Source organism: Myotis daubentonii, chromosome 6, assembly GCF_963259705.1.
Source record: "Myotis daubentonii chromosome 6, mMyoDau2.1, whole genome shotgun sequence".
NCBI lineage: Eukaryota > Metazoa > Chordata > Mammalia > Chiroptera > Vespertilionidae > Myotis > Myotis daubentonii.
The window spans coordinates 39,720,777-39,738,828 of NC_081845.1; the positions used below are offsets into that span (position 1 = coordinate 39,720,777).

Sequence of the window (18,052 nt, forward strand, 5' to 3'; positions counted from 1 at the left end):
CAGTAGTCCAGTTTGTTCCATGATGAATGTCATTGGCTATGAAGGTATATTCTGTCCAAGTACGTATGATCATTTGGAAGTATAGGTCATTTACAGATTATGAACTTGTAAATACAGGTCTGCCTGTATATGCTGATTGCATATCAGAGAATAAACTGTTTTTCTTGCTTCTGCCTGGTCTGGAATTTATGAAAGTAAAGGAATACAGATCCAGATTCTTTATTAAAAGTTCATACCGTCATTTTGACATTTAGTGTCAGACTTTATCTTTGTAAATCCCTCTTCACTTTACCAGTGTTGGTCTCAGAGCTCAAACTGTTTCAAAACCATAACATTTCTTAGTGAGTGATTGATCTGTATTATGTATCCAGCCATCAGGAGGATCTTGGGATGTTGCTTGTATAAACTGTAATCCAATCTGATGCTGTGCATTTAGTTACAGTCTTTCATAGACCTATTGGCGATACTCAATCCTCCTGGATTTGGGACTAGGGCTTATCTGATACCTTCAGGGGGGGAAATCCATTCATTTTTCTCTTTTCCCCACTTAAATAACTCAACACATCTGGTAACACTGTAGGATCATTGTCCTTCCAGTTCCTCTGCAGCTCATATTGCTACAATATTTCTTAAGCATTTGGTTACCTAAAGGGCAATGCGATTAAAAAAAAAAAAGATTTTGTATAGGTCTTACAAATTAACCTATTTGAGGAGCTAGAAAAAGACATGCCTTTAATCAGCAAAATTTCCATATCAGCAGCCTTATGTGTGTTATACAGTATATATGTAAATATAAATTTGGAGATAAGTGCTCATGTGTTAAAATTGTAAAGCAAACCTTTCTACAAATTAATATAATTTGCCTCTAAGAAAATGTTTATTAAATCCAGGGTACCTGAAATTGAAATATTTTGATGTTTGGGTCTGTATCCTTTGGCTTAATAATGTCTTTAATTACAAGAATGATAAAAGCTGAAACAAAATCCTTTAATTCAATCAAAACTGAGCTAAATTTTAGGAAACAAAGAGTAAGAATCAGATACAGAACTGCATAATATTGGAAGTTAAATATACAAGATAGTAAGACTTCATAAGAAGTGGATAGAGTTCCCTTGAGGAATTTTTGTTTGAAATGGCTGCTGTGATCATTATATTAAATAGCACTATTTTATCCTTTTGAATTCAGATGGTTAATGCAAACAACTCTAAATTGTACAGTAGTTCCAAAGAGACGATTTACTGTTTTCTGCTTGTTTTACATTCTGAAACAAGTTCAAAGCTTTTGATTTTGCTTGATTGTGTGTGTGGTTTTTTAAAATAGCCTGGACCTTGAAATTAATGTTTTAATGAATACGATTTCAATATAATGTTTCTGTAAAAATTTTCAGATTTGAAAATAAGGTATGTTTGACCAAGAGTCCCTATACTGAATATCCACAGTGCATTTTAAATACAACAAAATGAATACATTGGAAAGGTTAACTACTAGTATTCTTTTGCATTTGCTTTTCTTTCTATATTAAGTATGAATATTAGCATTGTAATGGCTCCCAAAATGGGGATATTGAAAAAGTACCCACCTGACAGAAATAAACATACAGAAAATAAATTGGGTTAAAATTTCATTAGTTACATGAAATTTAATTTTATGTTCAAAATGGCTATTACTGGATTTTCATGTATATTAGTTAAATGCTGTGCTTACAAGATTTTTTTGCTTAACTTATGACTGAAAAAATTGGATCACAACTCTTACTATCCAGGTGGGCAGTGCCACTTGCCAGAATCTTTGCACATAACCCTGTTTTTTTCTCTATCAAACACAAATACTGCCTTGCTCCTAAGCCTTCTGAGGCCTTCTGAGGTAAAAATGCAGATACATTTTTTAAATTGTTTCTTTTAATTTTTTATCTTGTTTTTAGGTTGTGGAACTTTTAGCAAGTGCCCTTAGGGACTTGGTACAAGGAGTATACCATGAAAATTCTATTTCAGCAAAGGTAAGGATTTGGTAGTCATTGTAAAATGTTAGTTTAAAAACCCTTGTGGCAAAACTAGAATTGATGAGTGAAAATGTCGTTTTTGTTTTCTGTTTTAATTGCACATGACATTTTTTTTAGATTAGTGTTTTGGCTACAAATTCATGGCCATACGCTTAGTACATCACAGATTTAGCCAATTAAAACAACCTCTTATCCTCTAGCTGGATTCACAGTCTGTTCAATCTGCAGCAGCCCAGTAGACACCAGGATGCTGCTGGCAGGTAGCACGGTCACAGATAGGCAGGCTGGAGAGACAGCTCGTGCTAAGGTGACTGGGCCCAGCCTTGCCCCAGAGGAGGGGCCTTCCCAGTCCCAGAGGAGTAGGCATGATTTCAAGAAGATGACTGTTGAGGGCATGAAGGAGGAATGTCTTTTATATCCAAGATCCAGAATTTACTGCATTATTAAATTATCAGTGATAAGAATCTCAATGGTTTCACAGTTGAGTTATTTTGATAAATTTTATAGATCTAGAATTAAGGTTTTTACTCACTTAGCAAGACATCTCAAGAAGGGGTAGGTTTTCTCTCTCTCTCTCTCTTTTTTTTAATGTAGTTAACACATTGCACTAGGATATTGAATGTGAAGCAATTGCTTCATTGACCACCATCATCATTTAGCATGATATATACTATTATAAGGCGTTCCTATCATAGTGTTTCACTATTATAGCTTCTGTATTAGCAGGATTTCACTCACTGCAAATGAGAAAAAGTATGCATGTATGCACATCTTAAGCTTTTTGACATTTCCATTTGAAAAAAGAAAGATAAATTTTATTGGAAGTGAAACATTGAGCATGAGCAACTTGGATAAGAAATTGGAAAGTATAGCCCAGGGAGTCTGTATGGTTCAGAGAGTGGTTAGTGAAATGTGAAGAATTATACCTTTGGACGTCTGCTAATATTCAGGGCAGGGAACTACAGTTCCCAGTAAGCATATATAAGGTCACCCAAGCAGCATAGTGGCATGTGATGACCTGGTAGGATATATGACCACAGTGGTCCCCCTTTGCTGTGTTTGTCAAAAAGATACCATAATACACCATGGCTAAAGGTTAATAGCATATTATAAAATGGAGGACTCCTGGTTTAGTTCCACTCATAGTAAGTCATCCTGTAGATAGCCTGATGAAGATCGATAGCTAACCAGGCATCACTATGGTAAGTATTCACCTATGTTTTTACACTTAATCTTCACAGAAATCGTACCAGTCTATGCTACTGCATTTCTCTTTTAATGTATGTGAAAACTGAGATTTAGAAAAGATTAAGCAATTTGCCTACAGTCATACAACTTGTTAGTTGAGATTTAAACCCCTGAGCTCAGGCTCTTAACCTCTCATTCTACTGCCTCTATAACTAAATGAAACCTGCTTTGCTAGTATCTATCTACCATACCTGGGATTCACCTATATATGATGAATTCAGTGATCTCTTCTGGCAGTCAAGGCATTGTTTTCCCCTGGAATATTTTCAAGGTGTTCAACTTAGTTTTATGTAAAATATTAATATTTTACAGGTAAATATCCATTAAGTTTGAAGTAAAAGCGTTATTGGTTTAAAGGTTCATGATTTAGCCATATTGCCATTTGCCCACTATAATTAGCCCAGTTCATTAATAAGTTTGTGAAGGTTTGTTGAGTACTTTCTATATGTCAGGAAGACCTAGTAGAAACAACAATAATAAATGCTTAGATAGCACTTTACAGTTTGCTTGTACTTTTTTCTACACAATCACCTATGAAAAGGGGACATTTGTTGGTATACCCACTTCATAGAGGTAAAGCCTAAAATTCAGAAGTGACAAATGGCAAGAAAATATAGTGCCTAGAAATTGTCAATGCATATTTTGACAGGGACATGATCTGAACCCAGTTTTTTTTTTTACTCCAAGTCACATATTATCTATTTCTTCCTGGGAAGAAGAAAACATGAAGCAGCAAAAAAGTCTTTGAAGGACTGTTGATCATATATGAACCACCACGTAGCAAGCAGCAGTTGCTGACTTTGATTAGTGAGTAGGTTTTACTCAAAAGAAACTATAGTAATACTTTGTTCATCTGCCCTCTTTCCCCACCACCTCCCCAAACACAGTCCTTTAATGCACTACAGACCTTTTTTAAGCAGTTACTTTTCTGAATATAGCCAAACTATTTAAAATGCCTTTTAAAAATATATAATGGAGAACAACCAAGATGGCAGCATAGGTAAGCACCTGTACTTGCTGCCTCTCACAACCACATCAAAACTCCTACTAAAAGACAAAACAAATATCATCCAGAACCAGAACAGGAAAGCTGGTTGAGTGGAAGTTATACAACTAGAAGGAAAGAAAAAAGCACATTGAAGCTGGTAGAAGGTGTGAAAGTGCAGAGGTACGGAGGTGCGCGAAACAGGCTGGAAACTGGGTGCTCTGTGGAGGGAGGTACAAGTTCCCGATTGCTCTGAACTCCAGTTCTGGGCAAGACTCTGGGGATCCAGACTCATACGGGGAGAAACTAGACTGTCTGGCATCTGGATGGAATGCAAGGGTGGCTTTCTCTCAGAGGTGTTCTCAATGATCATCATTCCTGCATGGGGCCACGGGACACAGAGACCCAGGGACATCTCCAGAGAAGGGCTGACTAGCAGCCATTGCTGTTTGCTCTACCCTGATGATTCCCTGAGACCCCACCCCACCCAATTTACAACCCCACCCAAGCTGTGAGCAGCAACTTTTGCATATGAATGGCCTGTCATTTTGCAACCTAAAACCTAACAAACTGCAGCTGGGTCAGAGAACTCCAAAGCTTCCAAAAGGCCTAAGACCCTGCATTGCTTCACAGCTGGGCCTCAAACCCCAAACAAAGAGGAGGAATCTGCAGATCTCTCTGTAGCTCCTGGTGGGTGGTCTCAGGCAGTGGCTGACTTTGCACCTCCTTGGGGATCCAAGAGACAGTGTACCCAGAGGTCAGTGTGAGATCATATAGACTATAACTCTTCACATCCATAAGCGACACACTCAAGGGGCAGACTCAGTGAGCACCAAAGCCCCACTGAGACATCCAGCACAGCAGTTCTCCCATTGTAGACACAGCTGGTCCTCACAGCCAATTGGCCTGGAGGTCAGTTCCTCCCAGTGATTACACAGCAAATAAGGCTTAACTACAACAAGATTGGGCATACAGCACACAAATGGGTGCACCAAGAGTGTCCACCTCAGATAATTGGGGAGGCTGAGCCACTGGGCCCTATAGGACACCTACCACACAAGGACACTCTATCAACACAGGAAAGCAGCCAAAATGCAGAGACAAAGAAACATGTCACAAGAAAGAAATGGAGGAAAGCAAACTACTACTGGATATAGAGTTCAAAACCACAGTTATAAGGTTACTCAAGAATCTTTAAGAAACCTCTGAGAAATTTAGTGAGACCCTCAAAGATATAAAAAAGGACCAATTAGAAATTAAGCATATACTGACTGAAATAAAGAATAATATACAGAAATCCAACAGCAGACTAGAGGATCCCAAGAATAAAGTAAAAAATTTGAAATACAAAGAAGCAAAAAACACGCAATCAGAAAAGCAAAAGGAAAAATGAATACAAAAATATGAAGATATGCCGTAACCGGTTTGGCTCGGTGGATAGAGCATCAGCCTGCGGACTGAAGGGTCCCAGGTTCGATTCTGGTCAAGGGCATGTACCTTGGTTGCGGGCACATCTCCAGTGGGGAGTGTGCAGGAGGCAGCTGATCGATGTTTCTCTCTCATCGATGTTTCTAACTCTCTATCTCTCTCCCTTCCTCTCTGTAAAAAATCAATAAAATATATATTTTTTAAAAAAAACATGAAGATAGTGTACGGAGCCTCTGGGACAACTTCAAGCGTACCAACATCCAAATTATGGGGGTGCCAGAAGAAGAGAGAGAGCAAGATATTGAAAACCTATTTGAAGAAATAATGACAGAAAACTTCCCCTGCCTGGTGAAAGAAATAGACTTACAAGTCCTGGAAGCACAGAGAACCCCAAACAAGAGGAATCCAAAGAGGACCACACCAAGACACATCATAATTAAAATGCCAAGGGCAAAAGACAGAGAATATTAAAAGCAGCAAGAGAAAAACAGTTAGTTACCTACAAGGGAGTACCCATACAACTGTCAGTTGATTTCTCAACAGAAACTATTCAGGCTAGAAGGGAGTGGCAAGAAATATTCAAAGTGATGAATAGCAAGAACCTACAACCAAGATTACTCTACCCAGCAAAACTATCATTTAGAATTGAAGGTCAGATAAAGAGCTTCACAGATAAGAACAAGCTAAAGGAGTTCATCACGACCAAACCAGTATTATATGAAATGCTGAAGGGTATTCTTTAAGAAGAGGAAGAAGAAGAAGAAGAAAAAAGGTAAAGATAAAAATTATGAACAACAATTACATATCTATCAACAAGTGAATCTAAAAATCAAGTGAATAAAAAATCTGATGAACAGAGTAAACTGGTGAATATAATAGAATCAGGGGCATAGAAAGGGAGTGGACTGACAATTCTCGGGTGGAAAGGGGGGTGCGGGAAGAGACTGGACAAAAATGGAACACCTATGGATGAGGACAGTGGGGGGTGTGGTAAGGACATGGGGTGTAGTGGGAACTGGTGGAGGGGAGCTATGGGGAGAAAAAAGGAACAATAATCTGAACAATAAAGATTTATTTAAAATATATATATATATATATATATATATATATATACACACACACACATATATATATATATATATACACACACACTAGAGGCCCGTTGCACGAAGAGATTCGTGCAATAGGCCTTCCCTTCCCTTGGCTGCTGGCACCGGTTCTCCTCCGGCACCTGGGACCCAGGCCTTCACTCCTGCCGGAGCCTTCAGTCTTCACGGCTCCGGTCGCTTCGTGCCTATGTATGCAAATTAACCACCATCTTTGTTGGGTTAATTTGCATACTCTCCTGATTGGCTGGTGAGTGTAGCAGAGGGACATTCAATTTACATGTTTGTCTATTATTAGGTGACATATATATATATATATATATATATATATATATATATATACATATACATACTAGGGGCCCAGTGCACGAAATTCGTGCACTGGGGGTGTGTGTGGGGGAGTGTCCCTCAGCCCAGCCTGCCCCCTCTCACATACTGGGAGCCCTCAGGCGTTGACCCCCATCACCCTCCAATCGCAGGATCGGCCCCTTGCCCAGGCCTGATGCCTCTGCCAGAGGCGTAGACCCCCATCACCCTCCGATCGCCTGATCGGCCCCTTGCCCAGGCCTGACGCCTCCGCCAGAGGTGTCAGGCTTGGACAGGGGACCCCCATCTCCCCGTGATCACTGGCTCTGGCCCCCCCTCAGGCCTGAGGCCTCTGGCCCAGGAATCATGCCTGGGCAGGGGACCCCCATCTCCCTCTGATCGCTTGCTCCACCCCCCGCCCAAGCCTGATGCCTCTGACCCAGGCTTCAGGCCTGGGCAAGGGGATCATCATATCCCCCCAATCCCCGGCTCCGCCCCCTGCCCAGGCCTGATGCCTCGGCCAGAGGAGTTGACCCTCATCACCCTCCAATCACCAATCACTGGATCGACCCCTTGACCAGGCCTGAGGCCTCTGGCAGAGGTGTCAGGCCTGGGCAGGGGACCCCCAGCTCCCCGCGGTTGCAGGCTCCGCCCGGCTGAGGCGTCCGGCTCGGGCAGCGGGGACCCGCAGCTGCAGCGGCCCCGTGATCGTGGGCTCCGCTTTAGGCCCAGGCAAGGGACCCCTAGCTCCCAGGACTGCCAGCTTCGACCGTGCCCAGCTCCCATCGCTGGCTCCACCCCTACTTCCTGCTATCACTGGCCAGGGCGGCAAAGGCACCTGATTCTCCGATCATGGCTGGGGGGCAGGGCAAAGACGCCTTTGCCCTGCCCCCCAGCTCTTAGCTCCCCCCTGGGTTTCCGATCACTGTCAGTGGCAGGGGGCTTCTTCCTGCTTTCCCTTTCCCCTCCCTGCATTGTGCCTACATATGCAAATTAACCGCCAGCTTGTTGGCAGTTAACTGCCAATCTTAGTTGGCAGTTAACTGCCAATCATAGTTGGCAGTTAATTTGCATATAGCCCTGATTAGCCAATGAAAAGGGTATCGTCGTACGCCAATTACCATTTTTCTCTTTTATTAGATAGGATATATATATATATGTAAAAAAATTGCATAGCTGAACTGAGGCAGTAGGTGTGGAGTTTTTTTTGCATGTGTGTGTGGGTTTTTTAACAATATATATTTTATTGATTTCAGAGATGAAGGGAGAGGCATAGAGAGAAACATCAATGATGAGAGAGAATCATTGATTGGCTGCCTCCTGCACGCTTGCCCAACACTGGGGATCAAGCCTGCAACCTGGGCATGTTCCAGGACTTAGAATCGAACCCAGACCTCCTGGTTCACAGGTGAACGCTCAACCACTGTTTAGTGTTTCTTTTTGATCCTCCATTTGTGCCCCATGTTCAATTTAGGTTAACCATGTTTCTCTACCTAACAGGAAAAGTTCTGGTCCCTGCACCCACCCCCTCTCTAAGTGTACTTGCCATTGAAATGACTTTTCAGAATTCGGTTTTTCTGACTTTGCCCAGGAGCCAATTCAGAGGCAAACAGAGCACTGCCCCACATAGAGTGCTTCAAGGTTTTCCTGTTCTGCCAGGACCTGGGAGCCGCCACAAGTGGAGGTCACGTGGGAAGTGAGTTGCACAACCTCCCTAGCCTTGGGCCAATTCAGTCACAAAAGAATTGCTTTGTGATTTAAAATAAGCTGCAAGCCACTTCATCTGTCTAGGGAGAAGAGGATAAATAGTGGTCTGTTTTCTGTACAGCTGCTACTTGATGCGGTGCTGGAGAATCTATCTGGCAATACAAAAATAGCTTTCTGTGGAGCAGTGTCTGTGTAATGAGGGAGATGCGTTAAAGCACATGGACGGGCATTGGAACTGAATACGTTTGAAATCACCTTCTCCAGAAGTTTGTAGTATAATTATCTAACCCTTCTTAAAATTTCGAAAATGTGTGTGACTTATTTTAGTAATACAGATTGTAGATAAATTGTGATCATGTAAACATTCAAAGTAATTTAGGAAATTCATCCTTTGTTCTAGCTTTCAAAAAAGAGCATTTTTATTTTTAGATTTGCTAGTTTGTGAACCATTTCTTCCTTATAATAAAAATTAGTTAATGTACTTTCTTTAATGTTTATAAAATCTCCCGTCTCTACTGTTTTTTCAATGTTAGCTAATTGAAGAAAGAAGCATATTAAATAGAAAAAGTGCATTTTATTTATTTTTTTAATATATTTTATTGATTTTTTACAGAGAGGAAGGGAAAGGGATAGAGAGTTAGAAACATTGATGAGAGAGAAACATCGATCAGCTGCCTCCTGCACACCTCCCACTGGGGATGTGCCCACAACCAAGGTACATGCCCTTGACTGGAATCGAACCTGGGACCCTTCCAGTCCACAGGCCAATGCTCTATCCACTTAGCCAAACCGGTTAGGGCAAAAAAGTGCATTTTAAATGGTCGTTTGCCATTCTGAGAATCAAGCTGCCGTATACATTGTACTCATGTTACTCACTGTACACACTAAGTATTTAACACTTTAGCAAAAATCTTTGCTTTAAATCCACAGACCTTTATATCTAAAATCTTTTAAAACATAATTATCTTATTATAACTTATTTTCTAGTTAGAAAAGAATACATGTTCATTAAATAAAAATTGAAAGCATAGAAAAAGGTTAAGAATGAAATAAAAATTATTTTCTATAAACCATCCTCCAGAAATGAGTCATGATTATATTCTAATGTATTTCCTTCTGGATTCATTCTGCATTTCTCCCATTTTGGAATATATATACTTTTACTCCCTAGAATAATAATTTTTGTTCCTCAAAAATATAATTTTGCCTGGCCAGTGTGGCTCAGTGGTTCACTGTCAACCTATTAACCAGGAGTTCACGGTTCAGTTCCTGGTCAGGGCATATGCCTGGGTTGAGGGTTAATCCCAGGTGTAGGGCATGCAGGAGGCAGCCAATCAGTGATTCTCTCCCATCATTGATGGTTCTATCTCTTTCTCCCAATCCCTTCCCTTTTAAAAACATCTTTTAAAAAGAAATATAATTTTAATGGCTACTTAATATTGCTTTATACTACTATATTATAATTTACTACGCCATTGCACAATTTTTGGATACTTGTTTACCTTTTTTTTTACTGATAGAAACAAAATTGTTATGAACATCCTGTATATAAAAAATTCTGAGCCCTAACCGGTTTGGCTTAGAGCATCGGCCTGCGGACTCAAGGGTCCCAGGTTTGATTCCGGTCCAGGGCATGTACCTTGGTTGCAGGCACATACCCAGTAGGGAGTGTGCAGGAGGCAGCTGATCGATGTTTCTAACTCTCTATCCCTCTCTCTTCCTCTCTGTAAAAAATCAATAAAATATATATTTTTTTTTAAATACTGAAAGTGAGATTTTTAAATTAAGAAGTAAGAATTTTTGCATGTGAAAATTTGCAACATATTCATATTGCACATCCTTGTGCAGAAAAGGATTTTGCTATCCTTAGAAAAGCCTATTTGTAAGGTTGACCCTTGACTGGCATCTGGGAACCTAAATTTTAGGAGTGTTTCCACCATTCTCAGCAGTGTTTCTCCACACAGTGTAGTTTATGCTGAACACCTACTTTACTTCTGAGAGACTGAGATTTTGGCACCTGCTAGGTAGAGGATACTTGCATGATCAACCCCAACAAAAAATCCTGAGCACTGAGTCTCCGATGAATTTCCCTGGCAGGTAACACATTTCATATGTGTTATCACATGTGTTCATTCACATGTGTTAATTCTGGGAGAAATTAAGCACATCCTGTGTGACTCCACTGGTAGAGGAAAGACTCTTGGAAACTTGCACCTGGTTTCCTCCAGACTTCATCTCATGTACCTTTTTCCTTGGCTAGTTTTGCTTTGTATCCTTTTGCTGTGATAAGCCATAGCTGTGAGTCTAACTATATCCTGAGTCCTGTGAATCCTCCTAATAAATCATCAAAGCTGAGGGTGGTCTTGGGGACCTCAACACACTCTTTTTCTGACTCTTTATTATTTGTTTCCCACCCATTCCTGTTTCCTTTCTAAGAATCTAATCAAGGTCCTCTGCAAGGGAAGTGTCTTCAACTCATTTTGGTGTTGAGATGGGGAACAGCACACCTCTTCCCTGTCTTCAAAAGTTCTGCTCATGTTAGGTTGGCCCCAGTCTTGGGGAAAATGAGGTTTGTTTTTTGTTTTTTTTAAATATATTTTATTGATTTTTTACAGAGAGGAAAGGAGAGAGATAGAGAGTCAGAAACATCGATGAGAGAGAGAGACATCAATCAGCTGCCTCCTGCACACTCCCCACCGGGAATGTGCCCACAACCAAGGTACATGCCCTTGACCGGAATCGAACCTGGGACCTTTTAGTCTGCAGGCCGACGCTCTATTCACTGAGCCAAACCGGTTTCGGCAAAAATGAGGTTTTAAAGAAAATCCAGTTCTCTTGGAAAAGAACTGGTTTTAACAGAATCACTAAAATTGTAAACATCCATTCTATTTTTTTTCCAAGCACAGATTATATTTTCAGTCAACTGTGCTCTTATGAGGAATATTATTATGTTTTTGTGGGGAAAAATAATTTCTGTCCATTTATTTGTTTTATCTTTATGCTTATCATCCTTTGGCTCTCAGGTAGCTTTCAAGTCCAATATAAAAGTAAAGAAATAGTGAGAAGAATGAAAGGTAGGTTTTATCACATGCATGAAGACTGTAATGCCAGAATGTAGCGCTAACATCATATAGTAATTGAGATAAGAGAGGGATTGAAGACTTGTGTCTTCTGTTGGCATCTGCAAAACAGTAGCAGGCTAACACATTATTTTATATGGCACGGTAAAACCAAATCTCAGACCCAACAACTATACCCTCCAATACGATGTTGAAGTGGTGAGAATGAACATCCTTGCCTTGTTCCTGATGCTAGAAGGAAAACATTCAGTATTTTATCATTAAGTGAGATGCACGTTTTTGTTTTTGTAGAGGTTCTTGATTAGTAAAGAAGCTCCATTATATTTCTAATTTCCTGAGAGTTTTTATCAGGAATTAATGTTGAATTCTAACAGTTTTTTTCTGTATTTACTGATCATAATTTTATTTTTTAGCCTTTTTCTTTTTTAGATTCTTTTCTAGTGTGTTAATATGGTGAATTAATGGGTTGATTTTCAAATGTTAAACCAACCTTGCATTTCTGAAATAAACCTCACTTGATCATGATGCAATTTTTTATATATACTAGAGGCCTGATGCACGAGATTTGTGCACTGGGGTCAGAGGATGGGGTCCCTCAGCCTGGCCTGTGCCCTCTTGCAGTCTGGGAGCCCTCAAGGGATGTTTGACGGCCGGCTTAGGCCCTCTCTTCACAGGCAGCGGGCCTAAGCCAGCAGTCGGACATCCTTAGCACAGCCGCAGAGGTGGGAGAGGCTCCCGCCACCACCACTGCACTCTCCAGCCATGAACCCAGCTCAGGGCTTCTGGCGACTGGCGCTCCCCCTGTGGGAGCACAGTGACCATCAGGGGGCAGCTCCTGCCTTGAGCGTCTGCCCCCTGGTGGTCACTGCGCATCATAGCGACCGGTCGTTCCTCCATTCAGTCTATTTGCATATTAGCCTTTTATTATATAGGATTGTAGGATTTGATATGCAAAAATTATGTTTATTTTTTAAAATTGTGTTTATTTCTGCATCTATATTCATGAGGAATATTGGCCTGTCGTTTTTTAATTCTTTGTAATGTCTTTGGTGTGAGTACCACAATAATGCCAGCCTCAAAATGAATTGGGAAGTATTTTCCTCTTTTTAATTTTTTAGAAGAGTTTGTGTAGAATTAGTGCTATTTCTTCCTTAAACGTTTAATAATGTTCACTAGTGAAGCCATCTGAACCTTTCTTTGTGGGGACTTTTTTTTTTTTTTACTACCAATTCAATTGCTTTAAAAATGATCAGGCTATTTAGGTTATTTATTTCTTCTTATCAATACCTGTAAGTGCCCTCAGATATTCTGAATGGTACATTAGTAGAGGCCTAAAAAAGCATCACCAATGGCATTAACAATAGGCATCAGGGTAAACTTCTCCTTCAGGGCCTCATGTCTCTCAGCCTGATGTTCTTCTGTCAAAATAAATGTCTTGCTCAGCAGTTTTTTCCAATAAATTTTAGTTTTGTCACAGTTAAAAACTTGCTTATACGAATAACTGTCTTCTGTAATTATTTTAAGTTCTTCGGGAACTTCTCCGCAACTTCAGTAACAGCTGAACACTCTTTCCAGTAACCTTAGCTATGAAACTGCCCTCACTTCAGAAAACAATCAAACCACCCAGAACTACCTGTAAATTCCACTTTTACAACACTTTCATCATCATCCAGTGCTTTCTGTTTCAGCTTATAAAAAAGACTGACCAATTTCTCCTTAAGTATAAATAACTTACCAGAATACAATACTTTGTACACCCATCAGTTCACTCAGGCAGTAGACTTTCTATTTTATCTATTACTGGATACTGACTAAAAGAGACCCTTTGCTACTGGTATAACCAGTAATAACTTTGGTTGCATGCAAGAATCTTTCTCTCTGCATGTAAATAGAGCGAATGGTAGACACGGGCACGTTCAACTCATGCACAATGTCTTTATCGCATCTACCATCATTCAAATGCTTAATTGCATCCAGTTTTGCACAAAATGTACATCCTTACAAGCTCTCTTAGGCTTTCTGATACTTCAGAGCACACATCTTGCTAATGGACTAACAGAATCAATTGAGATGAGGCTCAAATGCTCACAGACACAGTTCAAAGCTATGATGACTTGATGCAGAGATGCTGAGGGTAGTTCCCAGGGAAATAGCTTGGTGATGTCACACTTGCTGCTCGGGGTACGCACTACCTCTATAATGGCTCACTGCGAAACAAACACTAAACACTCTTTACACTTTTTGCCTTCTTCTGTAAAAGCAAAAATTCTCTTCGGATTTCTGTCAGTTAGCAAAAATAGGTACTAATGTAGGTCTTTCGCTGATACTTTTACTCATAACCTGTCCCTCACACTGTACCCAAGACATGTACTCACAAGCTAGTAAAATATGCCATGTCATGTTTATTGTTTGCTGGGCATCTATTCAAACTTATATCACTCACATATTCAAGACTTCGATAATAAATACCTATAATTTTACTAACAACTATTTTTTTTCATAAAGTTGGCACAGTCTTAAATCATTCATTGCAAATAAAAATGTTGAATTTATTCAGATTTAAAGGCAATTGAATGTGATTTGTTTTAAAATGTATCAAGCATAAATAAATATATATACATATATATAGCTTAATAATAAAATAAGACATCTAGTGCCCACCACATTTAAGAAATAATACTGTATACATTTTTTAATTAAAAAATGTTTTTATTTAAAGGAAAAGCAGCAAATGTATTGTGAAGGGAACATATTAGAAATCAAATATACGAGTATTAAGTTAGATATGCAAAGGTGGTAAAGTGAAGATAAATAGAGATATGAGAAGGCAGAAAAACTATTGATGACTAAGCTTAGTACTTATAATGGCCCTTTTGATTAAGTAGACCCTCAAGTTTAGAGTGGGTCTGGTTGGTGAATGTTTTTATTTGTTAAATGCTAAATTGAATTTGTATACCATTTAGAGGTACTCAAGGTCACTCATTGACTGCTATCACAGTAAAACATCTTAAAAGGCAGTTTATTTGCCAGAGAGATGAAATATCACTATTAAGCATGTAAATTGTTTAATAGAATGCCATTCTGATCCCAGGACAAGAATAGACAATTCAGAAAATGAAGCACAAGACTTCAATTACCGTCTGTGTATGACAGTGAATCCCAATTTATATCTCCATCCCAGATTACTGAGATATAGAGCCAAATATTTTGCTGCTTACTCAATATTTCCACTCAAGGGTATCACAAGCATCTCAGATTCAGTACATACTAAGACCAGATATATGCTCTTTCCCTTCAAACCCATTCCATTGTTCTCTGTCTTCTCAATGAGTACCATCATTCATCCAGGTTCTCAGGTAGGAAACCTAGAAGTCATCCTTAATAACTGTCCCTCTCCAGCCTTACCCCTGTAGTTGCCTTATTCCATCCACCTCCTATGTCGCCACCTTAGCCAGAGCATAACTGGGAAGGAGCAGAGAAAGTTGTCTCCTGGGTATTCTCTTCAAAAGTAGATTGTGGTGATTTAAAAATAAGTCACTAATTTTTTAACTCTCCTCTCATCACCTCCCATCAAGTGAGGATCTGTGTCCCTTTCCCTTGAATCTCAGTGTGATATTATGCATGCCTCAACCAACGAAGTGTGGTTGAAGTGATACTACCTGACTTCCCAGGCTGGGCCATAAAAGGGTGTCTTGAAGCACTCACTGTCATTAAACACTCCCTCTATCTGCTCTCTCTCAGAACTTTACCACTATGAGAAGCCAAGTGGGGAGGCCACGGGCAGGTGGATCTGATTGATGTGTGGGTGAATAAGCCATCTTATTGGAAGTGGATCTCTGGTAACTCAGTTGAGCAAGCTCCAGCCCTTTGAATCATCACCAACTTTTCAGGTCTCCCCAAATGAGGACCCAGCTACCACGAAACAGAGACAAGCCATTTTTTTCTGTTCCCTTTCTGAATTCCTGACCCACAGAATCTGTGAGCAGAATAACATGGTTGTTGTAATTATGCCACTAAGTCTTGAGGTGGTTTGTTACCTAGAGATAGATAACCAGAACAAATTTTAAGGCAATGTGTTAATAAGATGGTTGTTAAGACCATGGCAAAAAAGATGTTGCAAAGAAAGTATAAATATACTTGCACAACATCACTCATTGAATCCTAAGATTTATAAGAAGGTAGTTATATTAGCCAGCTCAGGCTGCCATAACAAAACACCATAGTCTGTGTGGCTTAAACAACAGAAATTGATTTGTCACGGTTCTGGAGGCTGGAAGTCCAAGATGAAGCTTCTGGTTAATTTAGTTTCTGGTGAGAGTGCTCTTCCTAGCTTGCAGATGGCCACCTTCTCTCTATGTGCTCACATGGTGGAGAGAGAGCAGAGCTGACTCTCTGGTGTTTCTTCTTTTTTTTTTTTTTTAATTAAATCTTTATTGTTCAGATTATTACATTTGTTCCTCTTTTTTCCCCCCATAACTCCCCTCCTCCCAGTTCCCGCCCCACCCTACACCCTCACTCCCCACCCACTGTCCTCTTCCATAGGTGCACGATTTTTGTCCAATCTCTTTCCGCATCTCCCACACCCCTTTCCCCCCCAAGAATAGTCAGTCCATTCCCTTTCTATGTCCCTGATTCTATTATGATCACCAGATTATTTATTCACTTGATTCTTAGATTCACCTGTTGATAGATGCATATTTGTTGTTCATAATTTGTATCTTTACCTTTTTCTTCTTCTTCCTCTTCTTAAAGGATACCTTTCAGCATTTCATATAATCCTGGTTTGGTGGTGATGAACTCCTTTAGCTTTTCCTTATCTGTGAAGCTCTTTATCTGACCTTCCGTTCTGAATGATAGCTTTGCTGGATAAAGTAATCTTGGTTGTAGGTTCTTGGTATTCATCACTTTGAATATTTCTTGCCATTCCCTTCTGGCCTGCAAAGTTTCTGTTGAGAAATCAGCTGACAGTCATATGGGTATTCCCTTGTAGGTAACTCGGTTTCTTTCTCTTGCTGCTTTTAAGATTCTCTCTTTGTCTTTTGCTCTTGGCATTTTAATTATGATGTGTCTTGGTGTGGTCCTCTTTGGATTCCTTTTGTTTGGGGTTCTCTGCACTTCCTGGACCTGTAAGTCTATTTCTTTCACCAGGTGGGGGAAGTTTTCTGTCATTATTTCTTCAAATAGGTTTTCAATATCTTGGTCTCTCTCATCTTCTGGCACCCCTATAATTCGGATGTTGGTACGCTTGAAGCTGTCCCAGAGGCTCCTTACACTATCTTCGTATTTTCGGATTCTTTTTTCATTTTGCTTTTCCAGTTGGGTGTTTTTTGCTTCTTCACGTTTTGAATCTTTGACTTGATTCTTGCGCTCCTCTGGTCTGCTGTTGGGTGTCTGTATAATATTCTTTATTTCAGTCAGTGTATGCTTAATTTCTAGTTGGTTCTTTGTCACAACATCAAGGGTCTCATTAGATTTCTTGAGGATCTCACTACATTTATCGGCGGTCTCACCAGTCTTTTTGAGGGCCTTACTAAGTTTATTGGCAGCTTCTAGACAATTCTTGAGAGACCTTAAAAGTGTGGTTTTGAGCTCTATATCTTCCATTTCTGACATTTGCGTCCTGTTTCTTTGTCTCCGCATTTTTTTATCTTTTCTTGGTGTACCCCCTAGTGGTCTTTGTGCGCAGTCTTGTTGTAGTTAAGCCTTGATTGTTGTCGGTAATACCAGGGGTGATTTGACCTCCAGGCTAACTGGCTATGAGAGTCAGCTGTGTCTGCAGTGGGAGAGCTTCTGTGCTGGATCTCTAGGGCGGTGCTAATCTAGCCTTTGCCTGAGGCTATCCGGCAAATGGTTCTGCGCTAGGCTTGGGCGGGGCGGGTCCCCGGGGATCTACAGGGCAGGTGGAGTGAGCAGTTATGGCTGCTCTCAGTTCCGTCCCTAGGGGCTCTGCCTCTCAGAGTCCCGGCAACTGCTGCAAACCTCGGAGAGAAAGCTGCCTTCGAGTTCCGACCGAAGCCAGACAGTCCCGCTTCTCCCATTTGAGTCTGGGTCCCCAGAGACTCGCCCGGATCTGGAGCTCAGAGTCTGAAACTCCCTCCTGATTGAAAACAACAACCGTGCCCTCCGCCGCCAGCCCGCTCCGCGCACGCACTCCGCACCTGAGTATTTCACTTCAGCACTACGCCTCCTCTG

At 40.5% G+C, this 18,052-nt stretch overlaps 1 protein-coding gene across 4 annotated transcripts in view; it reads left to right on the forward strand.

The window, feature by feature from the left end:
• The window catches only part of PDSS2 (decaprenyl diphosphate synthase subunit 2), a 230,023-nt gene that overhangs the window by 153,569 nt on the left and 58,402 nt on the right, over window positions 1–18,052 (forward strand). For 3 of the 4 annotated variants that reach the window (XR_009453445.1, XM_059700799.1, XM_059700800.1), the window contains exon 4: window positions 1,923–1,997. The exons of the other annotated variant lie outside the window; for it this stretch is intronic. Coding sequence is in view for 2 of the 3 variants with exons in the window: in XM_059700799.1 (XP_059556782.1) it covers window positions 1,923–1,997 (75 nt within the window). In the remaining variant the exon portion in view is untranslated. The remainder of the gene's footprint in view (window positions 1–1,922; window positions 1,998–18,052) is intronic. 4 annotated transcript variants of the gene reach the window in all.